Below are 24,639 nucleotides of genomic sequence, written 5' to 3' on the forward strand. Positions count from 1 at the left end.
CCCTCCTCTCTTGGCTCCGTCCCTTCCACACCCACATCCCCACAACCACCCATCGCATCGCTTTTCTGTTTTTTACTAAAAAAAACTTAAAAACTTCTCCATCTCTGCTCTCAGTGTCACATTGCCACAGTTTTGGCGTTCCTGCAAGCAAGGATGGCACAGCTGCACAAACTGTTATCTCCACGGAACGGCTCGGCACGGCACACTGCTCCCACTCCCGTGGTTATGCTGTACAATATAAGCACACCATCTGGCCAAGGTGATGCTCCGAGCACTCACTCCTAAGGGCTGTGCCCCATGTGCCAACCCTGGAGGATGTCAGTGTGCGCTGCTGACATCGTGCAGCACTGCTTACATGCGCTCTGGGAGTTTTGCTGGGAGCAAAACACCAGCAACCCAAATGATAGCCAATGACATGAACTGATGTGTGTGCCCTAAGTAGCAAATTAAATGCTGAAACTGTCCTGTAAGATGCAAACAGGTGCTGAGGACTGTGTGATGAGATTACTTTGGCTTACTGTTACAAATGGTACATTAACATTTCTACCGTGGTATCTATAGCATTTAATAACATCAGCAATAAGATGGGAGATATAATTTTTTTCTTGTAGGCTCTCATTTAAAGACTGTTAAAATAAGAGAGCGAAGTGTAAAGTCTCCCCTCAAAGTCCTAAGAACATCCTCAGTACCTTGTGATATTCCATATAGGTCAGATTTTGAGCCAAAATTATTTGGCAGAACCATCTCATATCACAGCTGTGAAAAAATAATTTAGGGTAAAGAGGAACTAAAATCCTTCCTGCTGGCAGACTAATGAAATAAGCCAAAGGATAAATGGGCATGGAAACCTCACTAGGCTTCCTGCAAAACAGTTCTCTAGAACTCAAGATTCAAATACATACATTTAAAAAAAGGCATTTTTTTTCTTCATCTTTCCTTGCAAAAGCAGCTGTAGGACACAAATTGCCCCCATGGAGTCAGCATGGGGTGAAGCAGAGGAGGTGGCCTCCATCGCTTGTTGGGCTGCTGCCTTCAAAGCTGAAATCAGAGGTCTGAGTATTGCAGTGCTGAGAGCTTTCATCTGCATCTGATGGGCTCACAGTGTGTGGCTGCAATGGGCACAGTGCTGTATTCCATGGATCTGCTGCTAAAAGAGACGGGTGGTCTCACTGCATCGCTCTCACAAGGCAGGGGCTGGGTGCAGGGCAGGGGGATCTCTGCTCATCGCTGCTCCCTGCGATGGGGAATTGCTGCAGCTGGGAAAGCTCTGCTTTGGCTGAGCATGCTGCAAACACAGGGATCCTATTTTGGAAAGGGGCCGGGATTGTCTCTGTGTGTCTGCACAGCTCCAAGTTCCAAGCTGGAACACACAGGAATCTTAACTTCTGCCAAGCCCCAGGTGAAAGCAGGCGGTTCTGAATTACTAGCAGCATCATTTCTTGGATGTAAAGCACTGATTTGAATTTCCAATATATAACTCACTTCACTTTGCTCCTGGGCTAACAGATGGACCTTACTGGATGCCCTGAGCAATGTGAATACATGGCTGCTTAGCCAGGAGTCTCTGGAATAAGGCCCTGTTCCAGCCCTTATTCCAATATTATGTGGGCAACAGAGGTACCAAAGACACTGAGAGCTTTTTTTTCTGCATGCAAGAACTGCAGGATTTGGCCTGAGCATCTGATATGAGACAGCATTTAAAGTACATCCGTGGGCTGGGTGTTATGTTTTTGCAAAATCATGGCCTGAGCTCAAGCAAAGATAAGCAGGTCAGGAATATATTTAGGCTGGGAGCCAGAGGAGCAGCCTTCCAGTTGGAACAGCTGCTCGTACGAAGATGAAGCACAAGGAATCTTTGTACATTTTCCATCCTGAGCACAGTGTAACTCTTCTGCAGTCTCACGCTGCTCAGGTGCTCTCTTCTGCCAGCCTGTGCCATCTGGGGAATGAAAGGGAAACAGTGAAAAATGCTGCTTTAGTCCCTAAGCCCAAACACTGGGGCATGGTTTGAAAACAGCACTAATCTCACAGGCAGTTGCTGAAATACTCTCCATAGCCCACGGTTACAGCAGCACATCCTGCACCCGTCAATGTCAGGCCCTGCAGCAGCCTGGTCAGCACTGTGACAGCCCCCATGTGGAGCCCAAGCCCAGGGGACCTCAGGCAGGACAAATCCCTGCAAGGAGGTTGGGCTGAGGTGGGGGGTCAGACTGTGCTCCCAGCTAGCAGTGATAGGATGAGAGGTGATGGCCTTAAGCTGTGCCATGGGAGGGTCAGGTTGGCTGTTAGGAACCAATTTTTTCTCCAAAAGAGTGGTGATGCAGTGGCACAGCTGCCCAGGGAGGTGGTGGATTCACTGTCCCTGGAGGTGTTCCGGAGCCGTGGAGATGTGGCTCTAAGGGGTGTGGGCGGTGAGTGTGGTGGGGTGGGCTGGGGTTTGTCTTGGGGGATCTTAGAGCTCTTTTCCAACCTCAGTGATGCTGTGGTTCTGTGATTCTCATCCCCTCTCCTGAGCAGCTCCAGCCCAAGGTCCTTGTGCCATGAACCCCTCATCCTCATGAAATCCTCTCCAATCACCATCATGGCCAGTCAAAGAGATCACCATCACAATCACCACATCCATTCCAGCTACATTTGAGACTACGCGTTCTCCTGAGCTCCTCCAGCCCTATATATTATGCCTCAGAAGTTTTTGCAGGGTACCATTCCAATGTGAACGAGTATGGCTTCAAGTCCTGCCCTTAAGCTTTGTCCCAACACTGCAGCTGTCCTACATCAGCAAACTGTGGGGTCATGGCTGCCCGCACCATGCCTGCAGTGTGCATCTGACCTTGGGAAGCACTCGCCCAAATGTCCATCCCACTCATATCCCCCAAACGGGAGTTAAGCAAGAGAGCAGCAATTCCTGGAATGAGTGTTCCTGCGGTGAGCGGAGGGGTGAAGTTGAGTTCCCAAAGCCAGCACTATAAATGGGCATCACTGAGCAGATCCCATTTAAAGGGATTTCACTACAGAGAAGGTGGCAGACAGCCTCATGAAAAAGAAACAGCCTTAGGATATCTTCAAAATACCTCCTGCTGTAAAGGGAATGACACTGCTGAAAGCTTTAAGGGAAGGAGGAAAATCTGGTGTGCAGTTCTCTATTTTTGGTGCTTTTAGTTCCTGCATCCCAGCATAGCCCTGTTCACTCCCAGCTCCGTTGCTGCCTCCCTGCACAGCAGCAGCTCAGTTACAGTGCAACAGAGGAACCTTTGTGTGGTGGCATTTTTTTTCCCCTGAGGTGGAGATTTATATTCACATCGAGGCTTGCGCAAACATATTTCTTAAAGCACTTTACAAACCGGTAGCTGGAAATGTCACTTTGCTGCTGAGTCAGTGGGAGGCTGATGCATTGAGGACAAGGGGCTGCTGTGCATCCCCCAGGTCTGCGGGCTGAGAGCAGCCAACAGTGCTGGGAGAATGATTCAGCATCTACAAATGCTTAAGGATCAGCAAGCAAAAAGCTTGGAGTGGTCCGCAATCGGTAATGTTTTGCATGACAGGCAGCAAGACAGCCAGCCGTGCTGTTTCTGATGGGCTAAAAGGGAACAGCAACACTTACCCTGTTGCTCTTTCAGATTTGCACAATTTCAGCCGCAGCCAATGGGTGAATTGCAACCAAGCTGCTTTCCCAATCTGGTCCTCTGGGAAAGCAGCTCATGGGCACAGGCATGCCACCTGCATGCACATCTACGGATGGCAGAAGATCTATGATTTGTTCAAACAAAACCAAGATGGGCTGCCAGCCCTCTGGAAGGACTGAGCTGGTTTTGGGACAGCCTCTCTTCTGCTTTTTTGCTCCAAGGAACATAACTCACACGTTCATCGTGGGTGGATTTTGGGTCATTGCACAAGGCAGTGCTGTGCTCAGAGGTTCCTTCCTTATAGCAGAACAAGCTCAAGCCTCAGCCTGCCTGGACATCACCAAACCAATACTTGCATTTATCTGTCAGGAATCACATGAGCAAGAGACTGGCAGCAGAACTACAGGCACTGATGGACTCCAGCAGTTACCCATGGCCCTGCAGAATGGTGGTGGATGTCAGCATGCAGGGGCTGGGTGAGGGCAGCATTACAGGGCTGGATGGATTGTGGTGTGTGAAGTATGATTTCCCCCCAGCAATGTGCTTTGATTCAGGAAAAGAAAAACAAACAAACAAACAAACAAACAACCCCACACAACATGATTTGTTTGTTTTTATAGTGATGGGATTGTCCTAATTATGAAAGAACTGTCACTTCCAAACTCCTGGAATACCTATTGCATGGAGGTATGGGGGCACTGGCTGAAGATGCCTGCTGGAAAAAGGCAAGAGGCAACACAAAATAATAATAATAATAATAAAGTTGCAATAAGAGAAGGTGAATTCTGTGCAACACACTGCAAAGAAAAAAAAAAAAGAAATTGGTGCATTTGTTTCTCTTGGCAGCACTTCTGCTTATCAAGGGATCATCATAGGGAGGGGATTATTTTATAGTTGCATAAAAAGTTCCCTCCCTCCTTCGGTTGTCCTGGTCTAAGGCTGTCTTCTTGCAGAGGGACCTTTTTCAGGTTTATATCTCCTCTCCTCCTTTCCTTCCCATCCCTTTACCCCAGCAGCCCAGGGGAGGCGTTGCGGGGCGCAGTGCGGAGCGGCTCTGCCCGGCAGGCGGCACTGCGCGCCCGCGGCTGCCTGCTCTCAGCGCCGGGCCCAGGGGCTGAGCTCTGCTCTCTCCCTGCTTGGCTGCAGCGAGTCTTTTTGCTTTACCATTATTATTGTTATCGTTATTGTCTCTATTAATATACATATGCATACTTATTTTTTATTATTATTTATTTTTATTTTACCTGGCTTGCTCTAAGAAGATGGAAACACAATGATGCCTGTGCCAGCTGTGCGTCTGGCTGAGAGTTTGGCTTGCCATGCTTCCCCCCATGTGAATGGGACAAACAAACCCTCAGTAAAGTAAGAGCAGTGCCAGGCAGAGAAAGTGGCTGTGGGGAGGAACCACACAGGGCACGTGCTGTCTCTGGCACTTTTGTTTCAGCTCTGTTTGCTGCACATGTGCAAGGAAAAGCCCTGCTCACTCCTGCTCTTCATGTCCCATCCCAAGCAGCAGCACTCCATCACTCGATGCTGAAGGCCATGATTCAGAAAAATTGCATGAGAACAGTTCATCCATATGAAAACAAGCTCTCTGCAGTACCACTGTGGCAGCATGAGCTGCTGGGCTGGGGCTGTGCTGTGGGGCACAGCCAGGATCACACACCTGGCTCTGCTGGAGACACCGGACACGTCAGGCATGCTGTCCTTTCTCATGCTCTTGGCCCTTCCCTCACTGGGAATCTGTCCCACCTGCTTGGCCCATGTGCTCGAAAGGACATCCATGGGCTTTGCAGCTCAAACAAGATCCACACCTGTATGAAATCTAGGTCAGGATTGAATTGATGCATAGGGACAAAGGGACCTGAAGGGCTCAGGTGGGCACTGGGTTCTGGGCCACAGGGAGTGAGGTTGGGGTCCCTCCTCCCAGCACCAAATCCTGAGAAAGAGCATGGTCCCTTTTCCTGGCACCAAGGTGAAGGTCCATGCTTGAGCCTCTCCCAGGAGCACCCAGGGAGGGTTTGAGGGTGCTCTGCTCCTGAAGTAGTTCTTATGGGTCCTTGTGGACAGCCGTTGCTCTCTTGGTGTTGGTGGAATACTGGATCTGAGCTCTTCTCCTTCAGCTGCAGTGTCTATGCGTCTCTGCACCACCCAGTTAACTCTCCTCAGAGGGGTCATGGTGGGAAGCCAAGCAGCTCTCTGCTTCCTCTGTCATCCTCAGTGAGCACTGCTCCACTTTGACTTTCTTTCTTCCTCTCATTGCTTTCTTGGAGCCTGTTAACAGCAAGATGAGACCAGGAGTTCGCTGCAGAGTAATGGATTTGCACATACAAGGCCAATGTGGCCTAATCCCAAAACAGGGACTGCACAGGGGGAAAGCAAAGCTCAGCAAAAGAGAGTGTGACAGGGCCATACGTAAGGCTTGATGGCCACACTGGCTTATCCTCATCTTTATCAGGAACAGCTCTCTGCTCATTCACCTGTAGGAAGTGTGGGCCCAACACATTCCTTTGTCAGCCAGGGAAAAGCTCTGAGGCCACAGTGGAAAGTCAACAGAGCTGGCAGAAACCTTGATCTGAATGTCAACAGCTTGCTGCTGGGAATTTGGCTGTCCCCAGCCAGCTCCTCCCAAGTGGTGAGCAAACAGGAGGGATGTGGAGCTGCTAGCTTAGGTGCTCAGGGTGCTCTCTGACCAACAAGCATGGCTTGAGTTGGAAGGAACCTTAAAAATCATTCAGCTCCATTAACAGCTCTGCTCTGACTGGGGATACTGTCGCCAAAAACATGGTCCAGCATGGCTTATTGCAGCGAACCATAAGACTCTACTGTGTCATGATGGGCAAACATCCGTGTGCATGGTGGGGTTCGTTTGCAGAGCTCCCGTGAATAGGAAAGTGCCCAGAGCCCTCGGGTGCTGCACAGGAGGAGCCCCTCAGGAAATAGAATGAGAAACTCCTTCCCCACCTTTTGTCCAGGAATCCTGTCCTCTTCTCCTCTTCTTCTGCAGTGCATGAGCTCTGTCTTTGGTGCAAAAATATTTCCCTTCTGACTGGGTTTCTTGCATGACATCATGTTCATAGGGAGAAGCCACCTGCACCAATGAGATGAGCCATCAAACTACAAAATACGTGATTGCCAGTGCACTGACAGCCTGGCTGAATTGCCAGAGACCTGTGTGACCATCATCACAGAGTTGTAACAAGGGTTGATGTTCAGAAACCTATCTACAAAGAGTGACATATCTACCCCTCAGCAACCAGTTGGGTAACAGTGTGGAAATGGGTCTTGGCACCCGATGCAGGAAGAGCTGTCACCTCCTGGAGGGAGTTGGGCAGGGACAACCCGTCCTGCACCTCCCGGTGCTCCCAGAACAGGAATTCCTGGTCCAAAGGCACTGTTTGACCCAAGAAACCAAAGCCAACCAACCTCGCTGTCTGTTGTATCTGCCTCATCGGATTCCTGCTTTGTGGACTCATCATCATCATCATCATCTAAGGAAACAAGAAATTAAGGGTTTTTGGTTGGCACAGGGAACAACAAGCACATGGATATGATACAGAGCCACAGGACCAGGCTTGGAGAGCCTTCATTATGAGGTGTCTGCATTCATAGAATCACAGAATCATTGAGATTGGAAAAGAACTCCAAGATCCCCAAGCCCAACCCCAGCCAACCCCACTGTACCCACTGTCCACATCCCTCAGTGCCACATTTCCACAGTTCCTGAACACCCCAGGGCTGGTGATCCCACCACCTCCCTGGGCAGCTGTGCCGCTGCATCACCACTCTTTTAAGAAGAAACTGTTCCTAACATCCAACCTGGACTTCCCCTGGTGCAACTTACAGCCATTACCTCTCTTCTTAAAATAAAGCTGCACTCTGTCATGGCTGGCAGCTTTGGCAGCAGGAGATGTGGGGTAGCCTCTTTCCTGCTCAGCAAAAGAGGCTTTTGCTGCACACAGCCCCAGGGCCACACAACTCCTGGCATGTGTCTGCACACACCTAGCCCCTGCATGGGGCCAGAACCCAACATTATCCCACCTGCACACTCCTTGTACCAACAGGGTTGGAGCTGTGTCCTCATCCCTGCCCAGCACCCTTAGCATGCCTAGAACCCAACCCCATCCTCACGCTGTCCTTCCAGGGGTTAAAGGTCCACTAGAAAGCACAGGAAGTATCTGTGTGCTTCTTCCTGGGCTTTGTGTCAGCCTTCAGGTGAGAACTGAAGAAAGTTCTGTGTTTTCCCACACCCAGAATGTAATCAGCTGAAATTCTTCTGCTATGATGATATCTCCTTAACATGTAAATCACACAGGGCTTCCCTCCCTTCTCCCCCCCCCCCTTTTTTTTTTTTTTTTCCTACTGTGCAAAATCCCGCTCCCAGTGTTCCCAAACCACTCCGACACGCCCAGACCAACTAATCCAGGTGAACTCAACATTCTGGCCAAGCCAGTAGGGCTGGTAAGGAGCAGCTCCACACAGACGTGTTGCCCACTGTGCTCCCCATGGCTGCTGCTTCCCCCCACCAGCAAACCCAGCCCTGCCCCACAGCCATCAGCAAGAGGGAGCACCCCAGCCAGAGGGCACAGCTCAGTTGAGGGATGGAAAAAGTCTTTGTAGGGGTTGGGGTGGGGAAAAAGCAAGAATGTAGGTAACAGCATCCCTCCCCCTTTGCTCAAGAGCAATTTGGAAGGATGGGGAGCACCTGTTGTGGTCAGCAGGCACTGCAGGTGTTTGCAAGAGTTATTTCCCACTGCAGGTTGCCTTCACACACACACCAAAACGCACCTTTGGCATTTGCTTTCTCAGATGTCAGGCTTGCCCGAGGCTCTTTACCTGGTTCTTCCTCCTGTGCACTGGCTACCAGTCTCACCCTTGGCTCTGGAGGAGTCTCTGTGTTGCTTGGTGGTGACTTGTTTATAGGATGCACCCGGGAGAGAGCCAGCTGTAAAGGGCAGTGAGTGCAGAAATCCCATAAGTAATGTAAGTAGAACCACTGCCTTCAAATGTGGGAGAAAAGGGCCATCCCCAGTCCCATCTCAGTGACCGTGACAAGTGCTGGGATGAGCATCGTCTCTACCCAAACCAGTGGGAATGGGGTGCAGATGCTAGTGCACATCTTTCCTCTGAGCTGAGTGAAAAACACCATTGCCAAACATGTGACAAAACCCCCTGTTCCCAGGCCATTTCAGCATGGGACATTAATTGTGATTGTAATGACACTGGCACTGAGCACCAGAATTCCAACACGAGGGAAGGGGTTGGTGTGATGCCATCCTGAGCTGTACTCACCATAGCTGCCTCCTCTTCCTCCTCCTCCTCCTCCTCCTTGATGGCACCAGGCTTCCCTGTGACCTGTGTCTGGGCAGCATCATGCCAGCGGCTGTGGGGCTGTGAGCTGTCCCTCTCCACCCCATGTCTTCTGCAGGAGCCACGCATAGGGCTGTCCCCTGAGCTTGGACGTGGACTGGTGGCCTCCTGGTGCTTGATCCATCCCATTCCCCTCCCACGCCCAGTGTCTGACAGGTCCAGTGGGGCATCCGTACCATAGTCCCTCAATGCTTCCACCTTTCCTCGGTGCTCAGAGCCATCCCGGCTCAACCAGAGCACCCTCTCCACTTTCCCATCTGCAGCATCCTCCATCCTCTCCTCCTTGCATCCCACTGCGATGCTCAGGCACGGGGACAGTGGCCGCTCCTTGGGCACAGCTTTGGGCTCCCCATCCACCCTGGCCCGATGGCTTTGCTGCTGCTCCAGATGTTGCAGCCGTTCACGGTGCTTGAGGAGGTGCAGCTTCCCCTCCAGGTGCTGGTCCCTCACATACACCACAGCTGCAGGGAGCTTCAGCAGGGCAGCTCTGTCATCCCAGTCATCACGTGGCCTTGTCCTGCCACCATCTTCTGTGGCCCTGAGCAAACGGCTGTGGAAGCTGCTGTCCCCATCGGATGGAACGCAACCACTTGCCAGCCCCAGCTGGTGCAGGGCGAGGTGCTTGTTGAGGAGGCAGAGCTGCTCTTTGCGGGCAGTCAGCTTTAGGCTTTCGTAGGATGAAGCAGTCTTGGGGGAGATTGGCTTGGTTGTTGTTAAGTAACTAAAAGATATGGGAAAGAAATCATATTTTGGGGAGAACCTTCATGATTTTCCAGCTCCTGCAGGTGGTGGTGGGGATGTGGTGACCATTTACTGCTGCTGAGAATCACAGAATTACAGAATCCTTAAGGCTGGAAAGGGCTTTAAGATCCCCAAGTCGAACCCCAATCTACCCCACCATGCCCTCTGACCATATCCATCAGTGCCACATCTCCATGGTTCCTGAACACTTCCTGGGCAGCCTGTGCCTCACCACTCTTTTGGAGAAGAAATTGTTTCTAGTATTCAACCTGGATTACTCCTGGAGCAAATTACAGCCACTACCTCTTGTCCTGGAAGCCACCGGCCAAGCCAGATCGTGCATCCAGAGGCCCCCTGCCTCCCAGCATATCTGTCCCCAGACTCTCCCAGTGGCTTGGGGGACCTGATGACAGAGGAGCAATCCCCAGCCTCACTCCTGAGCAGATCTCTCAGCAGTGCCAAGGAGACAGCACCATGAGTGAACCTGCCCATGCAAACCGAGTCCCTGATGTTGCTCATCACTTGGCAAGCGCCCTGTATGTGAGCAGTTCCCTCCCACTGTGGGCAGCTGGCAGTCTGCAGCCAAACAGCTTCTTGTGCTTCCCAAATCAATGGGGAGGAGAAGCCCTGGGAATCGCTGAGCCCTGCATAAAAGCCCATTAGAATAGATAAGGAGCAGCACGGACTGCTGCCTCCTGCTCAGCCAGGTCCTTACTCTGCAGGCTGGGGACAGGCACCTGGCTCTATCTGAAGGTGAAGTAACACGAGACCGGACTGGTTGAGTTGGATTCCAGTCATTTTTCTCAACTGGGAGACCCTCCCCTGTTCACTGAGGCTGTGGCCATTGTGAGAAGTATGGACAAGAAGGTGGACAAATAGGGATCACAATTTAGGAGCTGCCTTATGGGGTCCTGCTACTGCAAGGGGCACAAGCAGAGGACTCACGGCTCCAGACTGGGGCTGCGTTCCTGCTCCGGTGGCAGAGGGGTCTTCCTGGCCGGTGGGGACACTGCAGCCCTCGAGGGACTTTTCTCCAGGCTGTGCCTCACCAAGGCGATGGTGCCGTGCAGCTGGTTGGCAATCCTCTGGGATGCCTGCAAGGAAAACTCGGGTCAGGCACTGGGATGCGTGCTGGGGCTCTGAGAGCAGTGTGTCGCTCTGGGAGCTGTGCTGGGTGCAGACCCAACTCCTCGCCTGTGTTAACAGAAACTGCTCCTGCTGTTCCGTACCAATGACTCCCCATCAGCTTTTACAACAGTTCCCAGCTCAGAGGTGGTAAGAAGTGATTTGATATAATTCCAATCAGTGGCTGAATCTTAATTGTTTTGGCTTTCCCAGGAAAGCTTCCCTTTGTGTTTTCCTCGATATTCTTTAATTTCTGGCTGCACTGATTTGTGGCCAAGGATCCCACATCCCTTGTCTCAAGTCAGCGGCTTAACCAAGATAAGACCCTGCAAATTCCCCAACCATTGCTCAGGGCTCTGGGCTTCAATCCATGCTGCTGGTATTTCTTTGGGGGTGCATTTCCAGCAGAGACCCAGCAATGAAACCAGGACATCGCAATCCCATCTGCTGCGGAAGGCTCACCACGAGTTCTGACTTGACTTCTCCCTGCTTAACAGAGATGTCACCAATCCTTCCTGTGATCCCCACATTAATTATCCTTGTAGCCTGCCTGCAGCCTCACCAAAACCTCACTTCACCCACTCCTTCAGGTTTTCTGCAGAGTTCAGCTAAGCAAAGGCTGTGCCAAAACAGAAGCGGCTGTGTGGGTGTGTATGTGGGCTTGGGTTCCCATGGTGAGAGCAGGGCTCCAGGTCCTGCAGCCTCATTTCCCAGTGCCCAAAATCATCATATCACTCAGCATCCCTCAGCTGACACATGCTCTGTGCTTCAAAGGCATGGCTGGCTTGTATCTATACACAAAATGGCAACCAGTGAATGCCAGTTCGTATGCAAACGGCACTGTTCATTCTGCTGCAGATGGAGAGATATCTGCGATGCTCTTGGGCAGGTCTGCTGTGCTGCATTTGTATTGTGTATATCCAAAATCTCCACCATTCACATGCTCTCCAGGCTTTGCCATCGTTCACAGTGCTGCAGCCTCTTGTTCCTGATTATCACTTAGAATAAGCTGCACTAATACATGAGTTGATATGATCTTCTCATGAGAAAGATTTTCTCAGCAAGAGAGGAGCCAGTGTGTTGGGAAGGGGACTCAGGGGTGCTAGGTGTGTTGTCATGAAGGGCAAACTGAAGATGTACTCTCCTATAAAAAGGAACAAAAGCCTGTGATAAAATCTAAAGGATTTGCTAGCAGATAGTGGCAATTCCTGCAAAGCATGCACCTATCATTGGGGCATTTTCCTCCTCATCCCTGGCAACAGCATTCTGCCCAATTCTAGGTAGTTATTTTACCCTCTTAAGTATTTCCTACTCATTCTCCATCCGTTTCAACCCCTCCTCACCTAATGCAGATGGGGGGCAGCCCTGGACTCCCTCTGTCAACTCACCATTTCTGCCAGGCTGGCTTCTTGGAGGATAGTGCTTGGGGAAACCCTGCTGCTAGGAGAGCTTCTCTGTCCTGTGGTCTTCTCTGCAAAAAAAAAAGACAAAACCAGCCTCTGGGATGGTCCCCCTGAACTGAAATTTCCTTCTGGTTCTAGCAAGTATGTGAATGAATGGACTCTTCACTGCATGCATAACTGGCACAGAGGCAAACATATGGTCTCTGCACCATATGGGTGGTGGTTGCATGCCTGCACAGAACCTGTCTTAGAGCAAGAGCACCCAAACACCCGCAGCTACTGTTTGCACAAAGCAGAACAGCATATTTGTCCCTATTCCATGAGAGCATCCATCTGAGCTGCCAGCAGCTTGTTCTATGCTCTCCAGGCCCATTCCTTGAGTAGTTCTGCCCCATGGCTCAGCCACTCTGTCTCATCTCCAGGACCCCGGAGGGGTGGTTGAACCACAGCACCCACCTTCCCCCAGCTCGAGGCCTGGCACACCGTGCTGGGAGTCTTCTGCTGCTCCAAGAGCCACTCTCTCGGCGCTGGTGTTCCTGCTAGTGGGGGACAGTAATGGCAGTGGGGAGCTGGGAGTGGAGCTGTGCTCCCTGGAGATGGCTCCTGGGTACTTGATCCTGTCCCTACAGAGAGCAAAAAGACACAGAGGGATGGGAAAGGGCAGGAGAAGGGAATCATCAGTTTGAGAGCCCCTGTACCAGCAGCTTTGATTTACTGAACCTGATGTGTAAATATACATATTTATATATTGTGTGGATAGACCGGATCTTCAGCATCACCTCCCTCCCTTTCAGGTTATCACTGGCTTGGCTGCAGTCTGCAGCATGAGACAGAGCCAGCATGACAGCTGAAGGTTTGATTTCCCCACCTGCCCATGGGTAATGTCATGGGAAGCCACAAAGTTGGGTAAGACAAAACCCCACTGCAGCAGTTGCAAAAGCTCTGTGATCTGTACATCCCTGTCTGGTGTAGGGCTGGATTCAGAGCTCCCACTGTCACCATTTTGAGATGGTGTGTCCTTTGGAGGGAGCTGCTTATAGTCTGAGCCCCACACTTTGGTCATCGATCAGGTCTTGACCAGACCTTGATGCCAAGACAAGTGTTTGGTGTTTGGTTGGAACCTTCTAATGCAACAGCCCAGGGAAGAGCAGAGCTCGATGCTTAGCAAACCCAACAGGATCAGCAACTCCCAAACTGCTCAGACCTTGGAGAGCATCAGAGGATAGAAGTGAGTTTCTCTTTAAGCAGGTGGTGCTTCTGAACTCCAAAGAAAACACATTTCTAAACTAATCCCTCGGTGCTAATTCCTCTGGACTTTAAGCCCTTGAGGAATGAGCTGATTTGTATGCATCAGCCTGCCTGGCAGGTTCCTTGGTTTTCAGCATTAACCTGCTGGAGCAGGTCTTTCCCTTGTTATCACTGGATCCCCATGTTCCCAAAGACTCAGCTATTGGGTGCATGTGAAGAGGGGAATGAGCAAAGCTCAATGAGGACTTGGACATTTACAAGTATTTTGTTGTCTGAACATCTACAGGAACCCATGGGAATCAGATGCTAAACTATCCCTGTGGACACAAAGGTCCAGACGTAGCCCTGCTCAGTGGTAGGGAAGCCACACCAGCACCCTGTGCCATGAATGACATTCAGAGAGCACTTACTCTGGGCTCTGGAGCCTCTTCAGTTCTTCCTTGAGAATTTTGTTCTCCTCCTTCAGGCGGCTCATCTCGTTGGCTACAAAGAGACACCAGGAGAGCCACAGCCTTTGGATGCTGCATGGAGCAGGATGGTGCTTGACCTCTTATCTCTCCTTTTTCTGGAGATACAGAGGGCTGAAACCCCAGCTCCAGTGCTTCATATGCAGCTGTCAGACGTGATTCCTCAGCACCTCATGCTTCCATCACTCCCTCCCTCCCTCCTCCCCATCACCAAACTCCTGCGTGTTCAGCCACTGAGTGGCTCTATGCAGGTATCAGAACAGCCCCAACAAGCCAAAGCTGAGCTTACAGCAGACCTCGGTACCTACTGAGAATGAAGATGTGCTGGAGACTCTGGAAATGGGAATTTTCGTATTCATTCTGCTTCTTTTTTGCCAGCTCCTGGGTGACCATGCATCTGTCACAGAGGCCTGCTCGCAGCCTGGATGAAAACCCATGGTTGGGAGCTTGTTACCATGCATCCATATGGGGAAATGGGCACCGTGCCTGTGCAGTATAGTGCACTCCTCACCATTACCCAGAGATGTGAGCGACACCAAATAGCTGACCGTGAAATCCTACCTGTTTTCCAGCACTTTTACATTTTCTTTGAGGACCTTCTGTTGTTCCCTTAGTTGGTGGTTTTTAGCAAACAACTCTTCAATTCTCTGGGCATCGCTAATGCGAGAAAAGAGTCAGGAAAAGAGAGTTACTGGGCTTCTCCCAATACCTATGGCTTCATCCTCAGTGCCTAGTCTGTGGGAAGGGTTTCTGCTCTGAGCCCAGGGATTGCACTGCTGGGATTAAAACGCTTAAATTTGGCACCACCAAATAGGTGAAGGATGCTCTCTAAAACAGGGAACCACCTGCTTAGGACTTGTAGGCACTTCTGTGATGCACAGAAGTACCTGGAGGTCTTAAAACCCATCCCCTCCACCTGCTGGGACATCAACACCGCAGGCACTGCTCACCGGCACTTCTCCGTCGTCAGCTCCGTTAGCTTTGTTTGCAGACCTGGAACAAGGAGCAGAAATGGAGAGCTGGAGAGCTGGCTGCTAATTGCAAATCCCACAGGACCTCAGAAACAAAAAGCAATCACCTGGCTTCTGCCTGAAAGGAACTTCTCAGCTTTGCACACCACATACCTGAGAAAGACCAACACACATCCCGCACAAAATGACACTGCAGTTTGACATAACTGGCAAAGCTGTACAGAATGGGAGCACGTTTTGCATTTCCACTGTTTAATGAATTTGCATTTCCCCTCCTCCCCCAAAAGTCTGTTACAGTTTTGTTTCTGGTTCTTTTAGTTACAGCAGGCGTTCCCCAGGTGGGCAGTATTTTATAGCTCTGGGGGCTGCAAAGCATCTCGGAGAATATTTACAGCTCAACAAGAACACTTTCGTTGATGGATCTGCAGATGTTACGTTTTGTCAAATTCATTTTATGCAAAATAGATGTAAACATGTGGTTTAGATTGCTCAACAGTTTCCTCTAACTCTCCCGTGGCCTGAAATCACAAAGACAAAAATGAATTCATAAGCCAGAATCTTCCAAAAGCGCTGTTGCTTTGTTCATAATGCTGACACTGGGAATTGTTTTAATAGGAAAGCAATTGGATTTGGCATTTGCTTCCTTAACTGAACGGTTCTTACTTTAATGATGTATGACTGGGAAATTCCCAAGAGGAATAAACTGTCTAAGGTTTTCCATAACATGGCTTTGAATTCTTGTTGCTTCTTCCTTGTAGACCACTGTGTCTTTCCCATTTCCTCTTTCCCTCAGTATCAAAGCTATATCCCAATAAGACAGAGGAAACACACCATCAGAGGGTTATTTGAAACCAAACAGATCAAGGCAGCACCAAAAAGGAATGGACTTTGGCCAGCTGTTAAGAAGACTTCTCACGTCTCCTTACCTTGGACTTCTTTTTCATGGATTTCCTTGAGCTTGTTCAAGAATTCTGCAAAGCTCTCTGTGGTCATGTTCAGGGCTGTGCCGTGCTCCTGGGTTACACGCAAGGATGTCCTTTTCTTTCAGATTATTCAGATTTTAGCCTAGAACAGAAAAAAATGTCCAATAAAAAATTTATCTTGTGGATATTTGGTTGGACTAGATGATCTTAGTGGTCTTTTCCAACCTTAATGGTTCTACGATTTTATGATATGGTGTTTTGCTAAGTCTTAGAAAGAGGACAGAGAAATACCTCCCCAAATATAGGAAGTAAAATAATTTGCTCACCCACACATGCAACAAGAGCAGTGTGATCACTGGGGTTTTCAGAACAGTGCACCCTGGATCAGCCCAGAGCTGGAAGCACAGACAAGTTAGAATAGTGATGGCTTGGATAGTGGGAACACCACAACAGATGAAAATCAGGCTTTTCCTCTACTTTTGGGGACTGTGGGGCTCTATGTGGAGGGCAGGACTCGTGTCCCATGCTGCTGGGAACAGGTGATGAGAAAAGTCTTTTTAGCTGTAGGGCTGGATGTAAATGCTTGTCTGATACGCACCGCTCGACTGCCCAGCTGCCATCGCCCTGGCTGCCCTGCTGCCTCCTCGCACCTGGGGAGACACCAGAACCAGAACCATTAGCCTTGTTTTCCAGATGCTTGGAGAGGTGAAGGCTGAGTGAGATCTGTGGCCCCTCAGAACCATGGGGAGGGCTCAGGTCTCTGCCCCCCCTGCTCCTGCCTTGGTTTCCCCATTGATGCTGTGGGGTTAGGGTGAGCGTTAGTAAGCCATGGTACCCCCAGTTCAGTAAGCTGTGAGTGACAGAATTGTAGGGGTTGGAAGGGACCTCTGGAGATCATTCAGTCCACCCCCAAAGGCACCAGGTAGCCATCAATCTGAAAATCAAGTGGCTGGTTGTAAAATCTGCATTAACCCCAGTGATCACGAGCTCTGATGTTACCAGCAGGGATGCTGACATTGATCTAAACTCTCTCCTTCCAAAATGGTAATGCTTAGCCAAAACCTCAGGCAGTATTGGGACATGACATTGAGTCCCCCAGATAGCTGTGATCCCTCCTGGGCCAGGCAATGCTGTTGAACAGCACATATACAAATACTACTGTGGGGCATTGCAGAGGGTCCCCCACTTGCTTTGTGTGTGTGTGCCCTGGGCCAGCAAATCCCACACAAGAGGGAGAACTCAGAAACCCCACAGCGGCATGGGAAGAGTTCTGCAGCTGCTGCACACTCCCCATCCCCTGCCGGCACCTGTGTGCCTTTATCTGCATGCAGAGCAGAGGTGTGCCTGATCGCCTGCATATGCAAGATGTGGGCATGCAGAGCTGGAAGGAGAAACTTTCCCCTAAAGGGTCTGATTTTAAAAAGAAATTAGGCACGCGCCAGTGAGCACAAGCAGCAGGCTGGGCTTGTGTGCTCTCACCATGCTCAGCTCAGCATGACAGAGACCAAAACATAGATCACAAACTCAGCTGCAAAACCACGCTCTTAGAACATGAACATCTGAGCAGCTGCCCTTGCCTTTTGAGCATAAAAATGTAAGAGAAAAACATTGCTGCCCCTTCTGTGGGCAGAAAGCAGCCTGTGCCAGCAGTGGGTGATGTCTCCCGAGCACACACAGCTTGTTGCAGCTCGCACAGCCAACAGGCTGCTCGGGATCAGCCACCGTGAAATGGGATTGGGAACTGATCTCTTCTGCTCAACCTCAAAAACCACCGCTTAACAATGAGCAGGTGAAATAATACCCGGCTCATCTCCGACCAAAACCCGATGAAAAGATGTTAACAAGGACACCATCTGTGCAGCTGGCAGCTTCTTGGGGTTGCTGAGTCCTGAATTTGGGGTGAGGGGGAGATGGGGAGATTCACCGCTGCCTGGTGGGGTGCCGGTGGGAAGGCTTTGAAGTGCTGAGGGATGGGATGGCTTTGCACCTGGAAGCTGAGCATGTGTCATGGTGTGGGCTCCATTCTGGCCTTCCTGTGCTGGATCAGCCCCTACTCACACTGCCCTATTTCACTGTCACCATCCCCATCTATGGCATTCAGGGCTGAGGCTGGGATGTGCCAGGAAGGAGATACCTGGGCTGGGATGTGGGGGGAGCCGGCTCCGAGCCCCAGCAACAGTGCAGGCAGCAGGCAGCTGCTGTGAGTCAGCACTGTGGGCAGAGCCTGGTGGGTCAGGATCCGGGCTGTAATTTTGGCTGGGGTGTAGGCAGCAGCCCTGCTCCCCTCATGCAGCTGCAGCAGGTCTGGGACTCTGTCTTGGTCTTTTTCTCAGTGCTCCTGAATCAGCAGTGGATGTGCCTGCCTGAGGATTTGATCCTGAGGCTTTGGATGAAAAAAGCTACAGAGATTTTTCCTGCTTTTTTTGAGATGCTAGCATCCATCCCTGTCTGCAAAAGGGGCCTGCAAATGGGACTGCCATTGCAGCAAACCTGGAGAAGAGTTTTGGTCTCTGATGTGCATGCAATGACAGTTACTATGAGACACCGTATGAGCTTGTCTGCCTCTCCTTTGTACCCAGAATTTGGCCTCTTCCCATGCAGATCAGCCCCACAGACTCCCCAAGCTCTTGAGGAGTTCAATTTCCCCCCTTCTTACTCTACATGGACCAGCTCAGCTGAGAATCCACATCCCCTCACTCCTCCGACCCACTCTGGAGCATTTATTGAGAAAGATTCGTCACTGAAGATTAGATCACAGAATCCCTGTGACAGGGTTTTCACTTACAGCCCTGAGCCCTTCTCAGAACTGTCACCATAATTTACACAACATGGTGCTGGATGCTGCGGGGCCAGGAGCAGCTCCTCGGTGTGCTGGTGGCATGGGGCCATGTGTATCTCAGAGTCATGGGTGCCCTCTGTTTGCAGAGCCCTGTGCTGGGGCCAGCTCCCATATCTGGCTGCTTTGCAAAGAGAGCCAAGGCTGACGCTTGCTCTCCATACCCATGGCTGGGGGGATGATTTCTCATCCCCTGCTATGGGGTTTGGGAAGTGATGGGCTTGAGCAGCATTGCCTGTTTCGAAAGAATGAAGCAGCTCTTTGGCTAAATGAGCTTAAGTCATTCAAAAATAATAAATTCAAGACTCTGAAGTTCTGACAATATCAGATCAGCTCAGCTTAATGGATTTACAATCAGGTATTTCCTCATCAGCAGTACTGGAGAGGTTCAGCTTCAGCCTAGGTTTATGCAATACAGTTTTTGCTGTGTGACTGCTGGGCAGCACTGCCTTCATTAGCCAGACTATTTTTTCTTGGCCAGCAGTCTAATTTTACAAATAAATTAATTTATACTCACAAAAACTGCCTCATCAGTCATGGAAAATCTGTAGGGCCCTTGGCCTATGGGGGGGATACTCCTTCTTTCTCTCACACCTGTGGCAATCACCAAAGTGCTGGGGATTTTCCCCTATTATATGATTATTTCCCCAAATCCCCCACCTGGACACACACTCAGGCCCTGCAGCTGTGCCATGGTGTTGCCTGGAGCATGGTGGGATTTGGGCAGAGGCACGAGCAGCTCGGGGAGCCTGAGCAAGGATTCAAAAGATAGTTTAAAAGAGTCCCTTATCTGCCCGTGCATCTCGGGATAACCACTGCTTCTATAAACATCACTTAATTAACACCTCAGAATGCTCTAGGAAGCGGGTAATAAAACATTATTGCATTTTTCAGGTGTTTTAATTGAGAAGTGGTGAGGCTCAGGGAATAGCTCAAGGCTCTGTTGGGAGCAGAGGTGCACCCAAAGCACCCGAACATCCAACGCTTTCACAGCTTCTCCCTGCCCAAAGCCCCCATCTGGGCACAGCGGGTGGGAGCAGAGCTGGGGAGGGCTGGGGATAGATGAATGGATGTTGTGCATGGCACCCGGAGCACCTCGGGCATGAAAATCCATCCTAACCACACTCACATAAACTGGCACCTCTGCATCTGCTGTGGCACAGTGTGCACGAGCATTCCGTGTCAGTTCAATGCGAAAGAAAAGGGTAAATTTCCCTCTGCTGGACATGATGTGGGTAATAATGAAGTTCTTAACTAAATCCATTTTTCCCCTCAATGCTATTTATAAAAGGAAAACACCTGCAAACAGGTGCTGGTGGAGCTGAGGGGATTCTGCCCCAGGAGCTTGTGGGGCCTCATGTTCTGGGTCTGGCTCTGGGATCCCTGAGAATAGGGATGCTCCAATAAGTTGCCAAGGAGCCCCTGCTGATGGGGTTCCCCCAAGGCAGAAGCCCTATGGGGATGCTCCAGAACCCCCTGCAGTTGGAGATGCCCAAATGGAGATTTTCAAGGGAATGTCTCAGAAACTCCTTACTGGTGGGGATGTTCTGATGGGGAATTGGCTGCCTGACTTGTGACAAGGAGGGCTGCAAGGGGCCATTTGTAGGGGTCTGCTCTACACGAACTACACTCACAGCCTTGGAATAATTTGTGCTTTGGATTCCCCTTCATATCCCACATGGTTCTTCCAAGGCAACGATGGCACAAATCTGTGACTCGCAGCACAGCTCTGGCATTATGGCCAGGTCCCTACTCACCACTCAGCCCCACACAGTGCCGTCTAGAAGCAGGACAGCCTCAGCCAGGCCTTTTTATGGGTTGAGGCATCTCTGCTTTTCCCAAACACTTGGTGACACATTGGTGATGGGGACACTTTGCCCAGGCTGAATTTTAAAGCAATACTGTGAACTGGTGTCCCCCACCAAAGCATTCTGAAGGATGTGTGCTTTCAGTGCCTTAAGAAAGCATTACCCATCAGGGCATTACCCCCAGGGCATTCCCCATCACAGGACCAATGCAGCAGAGGGGATGAGGAGCAGACAATGGACACAGCACATTGCTCCCCCTCCACCCCCCTTCCTCGCCCCGGTATCCCTATCCCTTCCCTTAGCCTGGATGTAAGGTAGAGGAGAGCAGAGAGAGCACAAAAGCCTGGAGGCTGCTGTGTATTCCCAGCAATAGAAATATCATTGATTTAGGGTAAGAAAATCAGGATAGGAAGTGAATCTGATATTGGGAGCTATTTACTTCTGAGTGCATGAGATGCTGTACAGAACTGGGGGTGAACCCGGGGCAGCAGTGCCACCTGCCTGGGATGGGCACTGCTGATTGCCTCGTGCTCCCACAGCACATCCCGGTGCGACTGAGGACAGGGCTCTGCCTCAGCCCTGGGTATTTGCTCACTGAGAGCTTTGATGCTCCCTGCCTCCAGTCCCTGTTCTTTAGATGTAAACGTGACCGGACTCCCGACATACACACCCCAACTCCCACAGCCTTCTCTGATCCTTGTGCAGCTATCGCACTCAGCCTGAGCGACAGCTGACTGCCATTTCTTTGCATTTCCAATCCCAGTGACACCTCATTACCTTTCCTGCTCAGATGGACAATGCCAGAGCAGAGGTTTTGTTAGAGGAAAGGTCCCCAGCAGACCGGCTCCCTGCTCTCCAAAGAAGCAGAGGTGCTTTGCAACACGCCTGCGGCTCCCCGGCTGCTGGAAAAATCCCAGTCGCCTCCGTGAGCTCAGAAAGGTGACAGCAGAGCAAGCAAACCTGAGACACTGCCCATGGGCTGCCGGTATTGAGTGACAGCGCTCCCCAAAGCACTGATGTGCTGTTTTGGGGCCATTCCCCAGCTCCCTCCCAGCTCCCTGTGCCAGGTGCTAAGAGTCAGATAAAAATCAGCGTGGGTACAATACTCACATGGGGGTCTGCGTTTCTCCTTGGGCTCCTCAGGCTCAGTTAAGCTGTGATCTGAGCGCAGTCATCTGGGACACGGGAGACAGAAGTGAGCAGTGTGGGTGAACTTGCACGGACAATAAGCCATAATTTTTCTTTGCAGTCTGACCTGCTCTACTGGTTTGCGTTTCTTTGCCCCAGCAGCAGAAAGGAGGCACAGCTCAGCTGAAGCTGCTGAACAGGTTCTGCTGTAATAGAAAAAAGTGGCAGGACCAGTATGGTTTGAACCCAAGATAGAGATTTGATTGTTTTCCCATAATTACAGCTCAACCTGTGCTGTTGGTTGAAGTCAATCACATTAGCAAACAGACCCATTTAAATAATTCAGCCACCATTAAGGTGGGAATTTTTTCTTTTTACATAATGTGTGGCTCCTACAGAGGGGAAGAGCAAAAAACAGACAAAAAACTAACAAAAAAAGAAAAAGAAAAAAGAAAAAAATTGAAGTGACATCAGCATCCTGTTAAACTCTGACACATTTGTTAGGTTCATTCAAGGGGATGCTGCCTCTACAGGGGGGCACTTCTTGGTGGTGCAGCTCAGACAAGGGGCTGAATTTGGGCCTGGGATGGTGTGCAATGCACAGCACAGGGCATGCAAGTAGGCCATGCAGCAAGCCCAAAACACTTGGCAAAGGAGAGGCAATGTTCTCCAAATGACACGTATGGGTGCTTGCAGGTGAGGGGTGAGAGAAATGCTGCGGTCCTGGGTGGGTTCCTGGGGCACTGTGTAGTAGGGGATGCTCTGGGGAGCAAAGGTTGGGTGGGGGCTGTGGGGCTGACCCCAGTTGGCATCCCTTGCTCAGCATGGCTTGTCTCCCCACTCCAGCTGCTGACACAGCATCTTCCACCCAGCCGTGGGCTGGTGCAGCCCCAGGCAACGGAGACACGTCCCTGAGCCTTTGAAGTACAGCATCCTCCGGAGAAATGCTGGCTGCCATGTGCTTCCCACCACAGCTGGGCAGGAGCAGCCTTCTCCCTCTCTGCTGAAGCCACAAACGTGCAGAACACAAGAGATGCATTTGCATTTGGGTAGGGAGGGGGACTGGATGCACCGAGCTGAGCCTCTTGGCTGAGTTTCCCATTGGGACAGCCCCTCTGTGCACCCCCAGAGCTCAGCCCCAAAAGCAGGTCAGACCCCGTGATGGTGTAAGGTCGAATCCATCCACCCGCAGCCCCATCCCCACCATGGTTTACACCCTGTTGCTGAGCTGGCTGGTTTAGCAAGCTCAGCGTGGCGCTGAGCATCCTTGGCAGCATTTCTTGTCAAACATCAGCTCTGCGCTTCCCTGGTGGCACGCGGATGGGTCGGAGAGGCGGGGAGCAGTTGGGGCTCGCAGGAATGTGGCTGCACTCCCACGCCATGGGAATGGGTGGCAGGTAAACAAGCAGCTGCTCAGCAAGCCGCGGTCCTTGGCCGACCTGTAGGGACAGTTCAGTGGTGGCAGTTTGTGTATGGAATTCCTGACTCGTTCCTCTGCAGGAGGGACATGGTGTGGGGCTGTGGGGGTGCTCTGCACAAGCCAATAGGCAAAAGAAATTGTTTGCCTCCTTTCCTCTCCTCTCTTTCCTTTTGGGCTGTTTGCTCTACAAAGGATTAGCAATTAGAGATTGATTTCTCGAGGCAGCCCAATATCTCAGGATGATGTTTGCGGTGATGGAATTAATGACAAGCACATGGACAAGGGATCCATGCTGGGACAGACAGACAAAAACAGCAGTGTGCAGTGGCAGTGGGACAAGTGACACTGGCCTGGGGGGCACCACTGCCTGCTCCATTGGCTCAGCAGCTCCACTGTTGGCACCATCTCCAGCTTTGGGAAGGGGAGCAAGAGGGTCTGGTGCCATGGGTGGATGGGCTGAGCTGATGGGTGAGGGGCATTTCTGGGAAGCAGAAGGTGATGCGTTTTGAAATAGTCTCCTCCTTGTCTTGCAGATGTCTATTGGAGATCATACAGACTGCTTGGAGAAATCATGATTATGCGCTTCCCAGCAGGAAGGAAGGAATTAAATTTCTTTAGAAGTGATGTGTTAAGAAAAAAAGTCTTTTTCTAGGAAAAACCCAGAAGTCTTCTAAGAGAAGTAACATGAAAGCACTCGTGCAACCTGGAGACAGCAGATCAGGACTGAGACAGATGACTGGAACTGGAAACCAGGGGGATGAGAAGCCCTGGTGGAAATGCCTGCTTCACCTGCACAGCTTTCCTGGTGCATCCAGTGTGGTGAATGCACCTGTCCACGCCATACAAAAAGAGGCACGTGCAGGATATATTCACCTGCAGTGAAAATCTTCCCATTTACTATTCAGTACTCTGACTTGTTCCATCAGTGGCCAAAAGACAAACATCCCCTTTGCTCGGGATTTCGAATGAGGACGAGCCTAACCCCCGGCGCCTGAGTTTGGCAGATTTCCCTTGCGACAAAAAGACAGCAACAAAGCAAAGCGAGCTGGTTTTCTGCTTGAGACGATTGCAACGTCCCCCTCCCTTCAGTGCAGCCTTCGGGGCACGCGTAGCACGCAGCCTCCGCCAGGGGCTGCTGCCGGCTTTGCAAAGCGCCCGCTGCGGCTGAGAGCCGTGCGCGGGGTCCGCGGAGCTGCGTGCGGAGTTTGGGCTCTCGAGGCACGAATGTTACCCGGTCCTGCACATCTGCAGCAGCAGGAGGCTCCCCGGGTCTCATCACCCACCTCTTATTTCCGTTACTTAGATACAAAACCAGGCTGGATGGGAGAAGGGCGGCTGCTCCAATTACACCAGTGACACGGACAGAGTAAATTTTGGTTTTATGCCAGTTTTCCTCTTGTCTTCTGCTCCTGGAGAGTGTAACTTTGCTTCACCGAGTCCTCCCACTGTTTTCAAAAGCATGTGAGGTCCCTGTCATAGTAAGCAACCCAGTGCACAATGCCTAATGGGGAGAGGGACAAACTTTCCCCTTTCGGAACAGTAAAACATTCAGACTCACAGCAAAGGGCATCACTCC

General features: G+C 50.9%; 1 protein-coding gene across 2 annotated transcripts; it reads right to left on the reverse strand.

Moving 5' to 3' along the window:
- Window positions 1-4,035: 4,035 nt before the first annotated feature.
- RBBP8NL (RBBP8 N-terminal like) lies at window positions 4,036-23,669 on the reverse strand. Of its 2 annotated transcripts, none has more exons than XM_010722426.3 (15): window positions 21,626-23,669; window positions 16,470-16,521; window positions 15,875-16,013; window positions 14,928-14,970; window positions 14,539-14,634; window positions 14,286-14,398; window positions 13,921-13,993; window positions 12,719-12,885; window positions 12,248-12,330; window positions 10,680-10,828; window positions 8,916-9,714; window positions 8,460-8,568; window positions 7,050-7,114; window positions 6,588-6,714; window positions 4,036-5,897 (listed from the first exon to the last, which is right to left on the reverse strand). In XM_010722426.3, the coding sequence occupies exons 3-15, from the start codon at window positions 15,939-15,941 to the stop codon at window positions 5,779-5,781; spliced, it is 2,010 nt and encodes a 669-aa protein (XP_010720728.1). In that variant the 5' UTR covers window positions 15,942-16,013; window positions 16,470-16,521; window positions 21,626-23,669; the 3' UTR covers window positions 4,036-5,778. The 2 variants fall into 2 exon arrangements, with proteins under 2 accessions (XP_010720728.1, XP_010720726.1); XM_010722424.3 differs by having other exon boundaries at window positions 8,412-8,568.
- Window positions 23,670-24,639: the final 970 nt, after the last annotated feature.

Source organism: Meleagris gallopavo, chromosome 22 (genome assembly GCF_000146605.3).
Source record: "Meleagris gallopavo isolate NT-WF06-2002-E0010 breed Aviagen turkey brand Nicholas breeding stock chromosome 22, Turkey_5.1, whole genome shotgun sequence".
NCBI classification, from domain to species: domain Eukaryota; kingdom Metazoa; phylum Chordata; class Aves; order Galliformes; family Phasianidae; genus Meleagris; species Meleagris gallopavo.

What these genes read in the sequence shown, in the direction of transcription:
- RBBP8NL (XM_010722424.3), bottom strand. Translation starts at nt 15,941, where the DNA reads ATGACCACAGAGAGCTTTGCAGAATTCTTGAACAAGCTCAAGGAAATC. An exon ending in CCATGAAAAAGAAGTCCAAG is followed by an intron (nt 14,971 to 15,874) that starts GTAAGGAGACGT and finishes TCCTTGTTCCAG; the next exon opens with GTCTGCAAACAAAGCTAACG. An exon ending in CAGATACAACAGACAGCGAG is followed by an intron (nt 6,715 to 7,049) that starts GTTGGTTGGCTT and finishes TCATTGGTGCAG; the next exon opens with GTGGCTTCTCCCTATGAACA.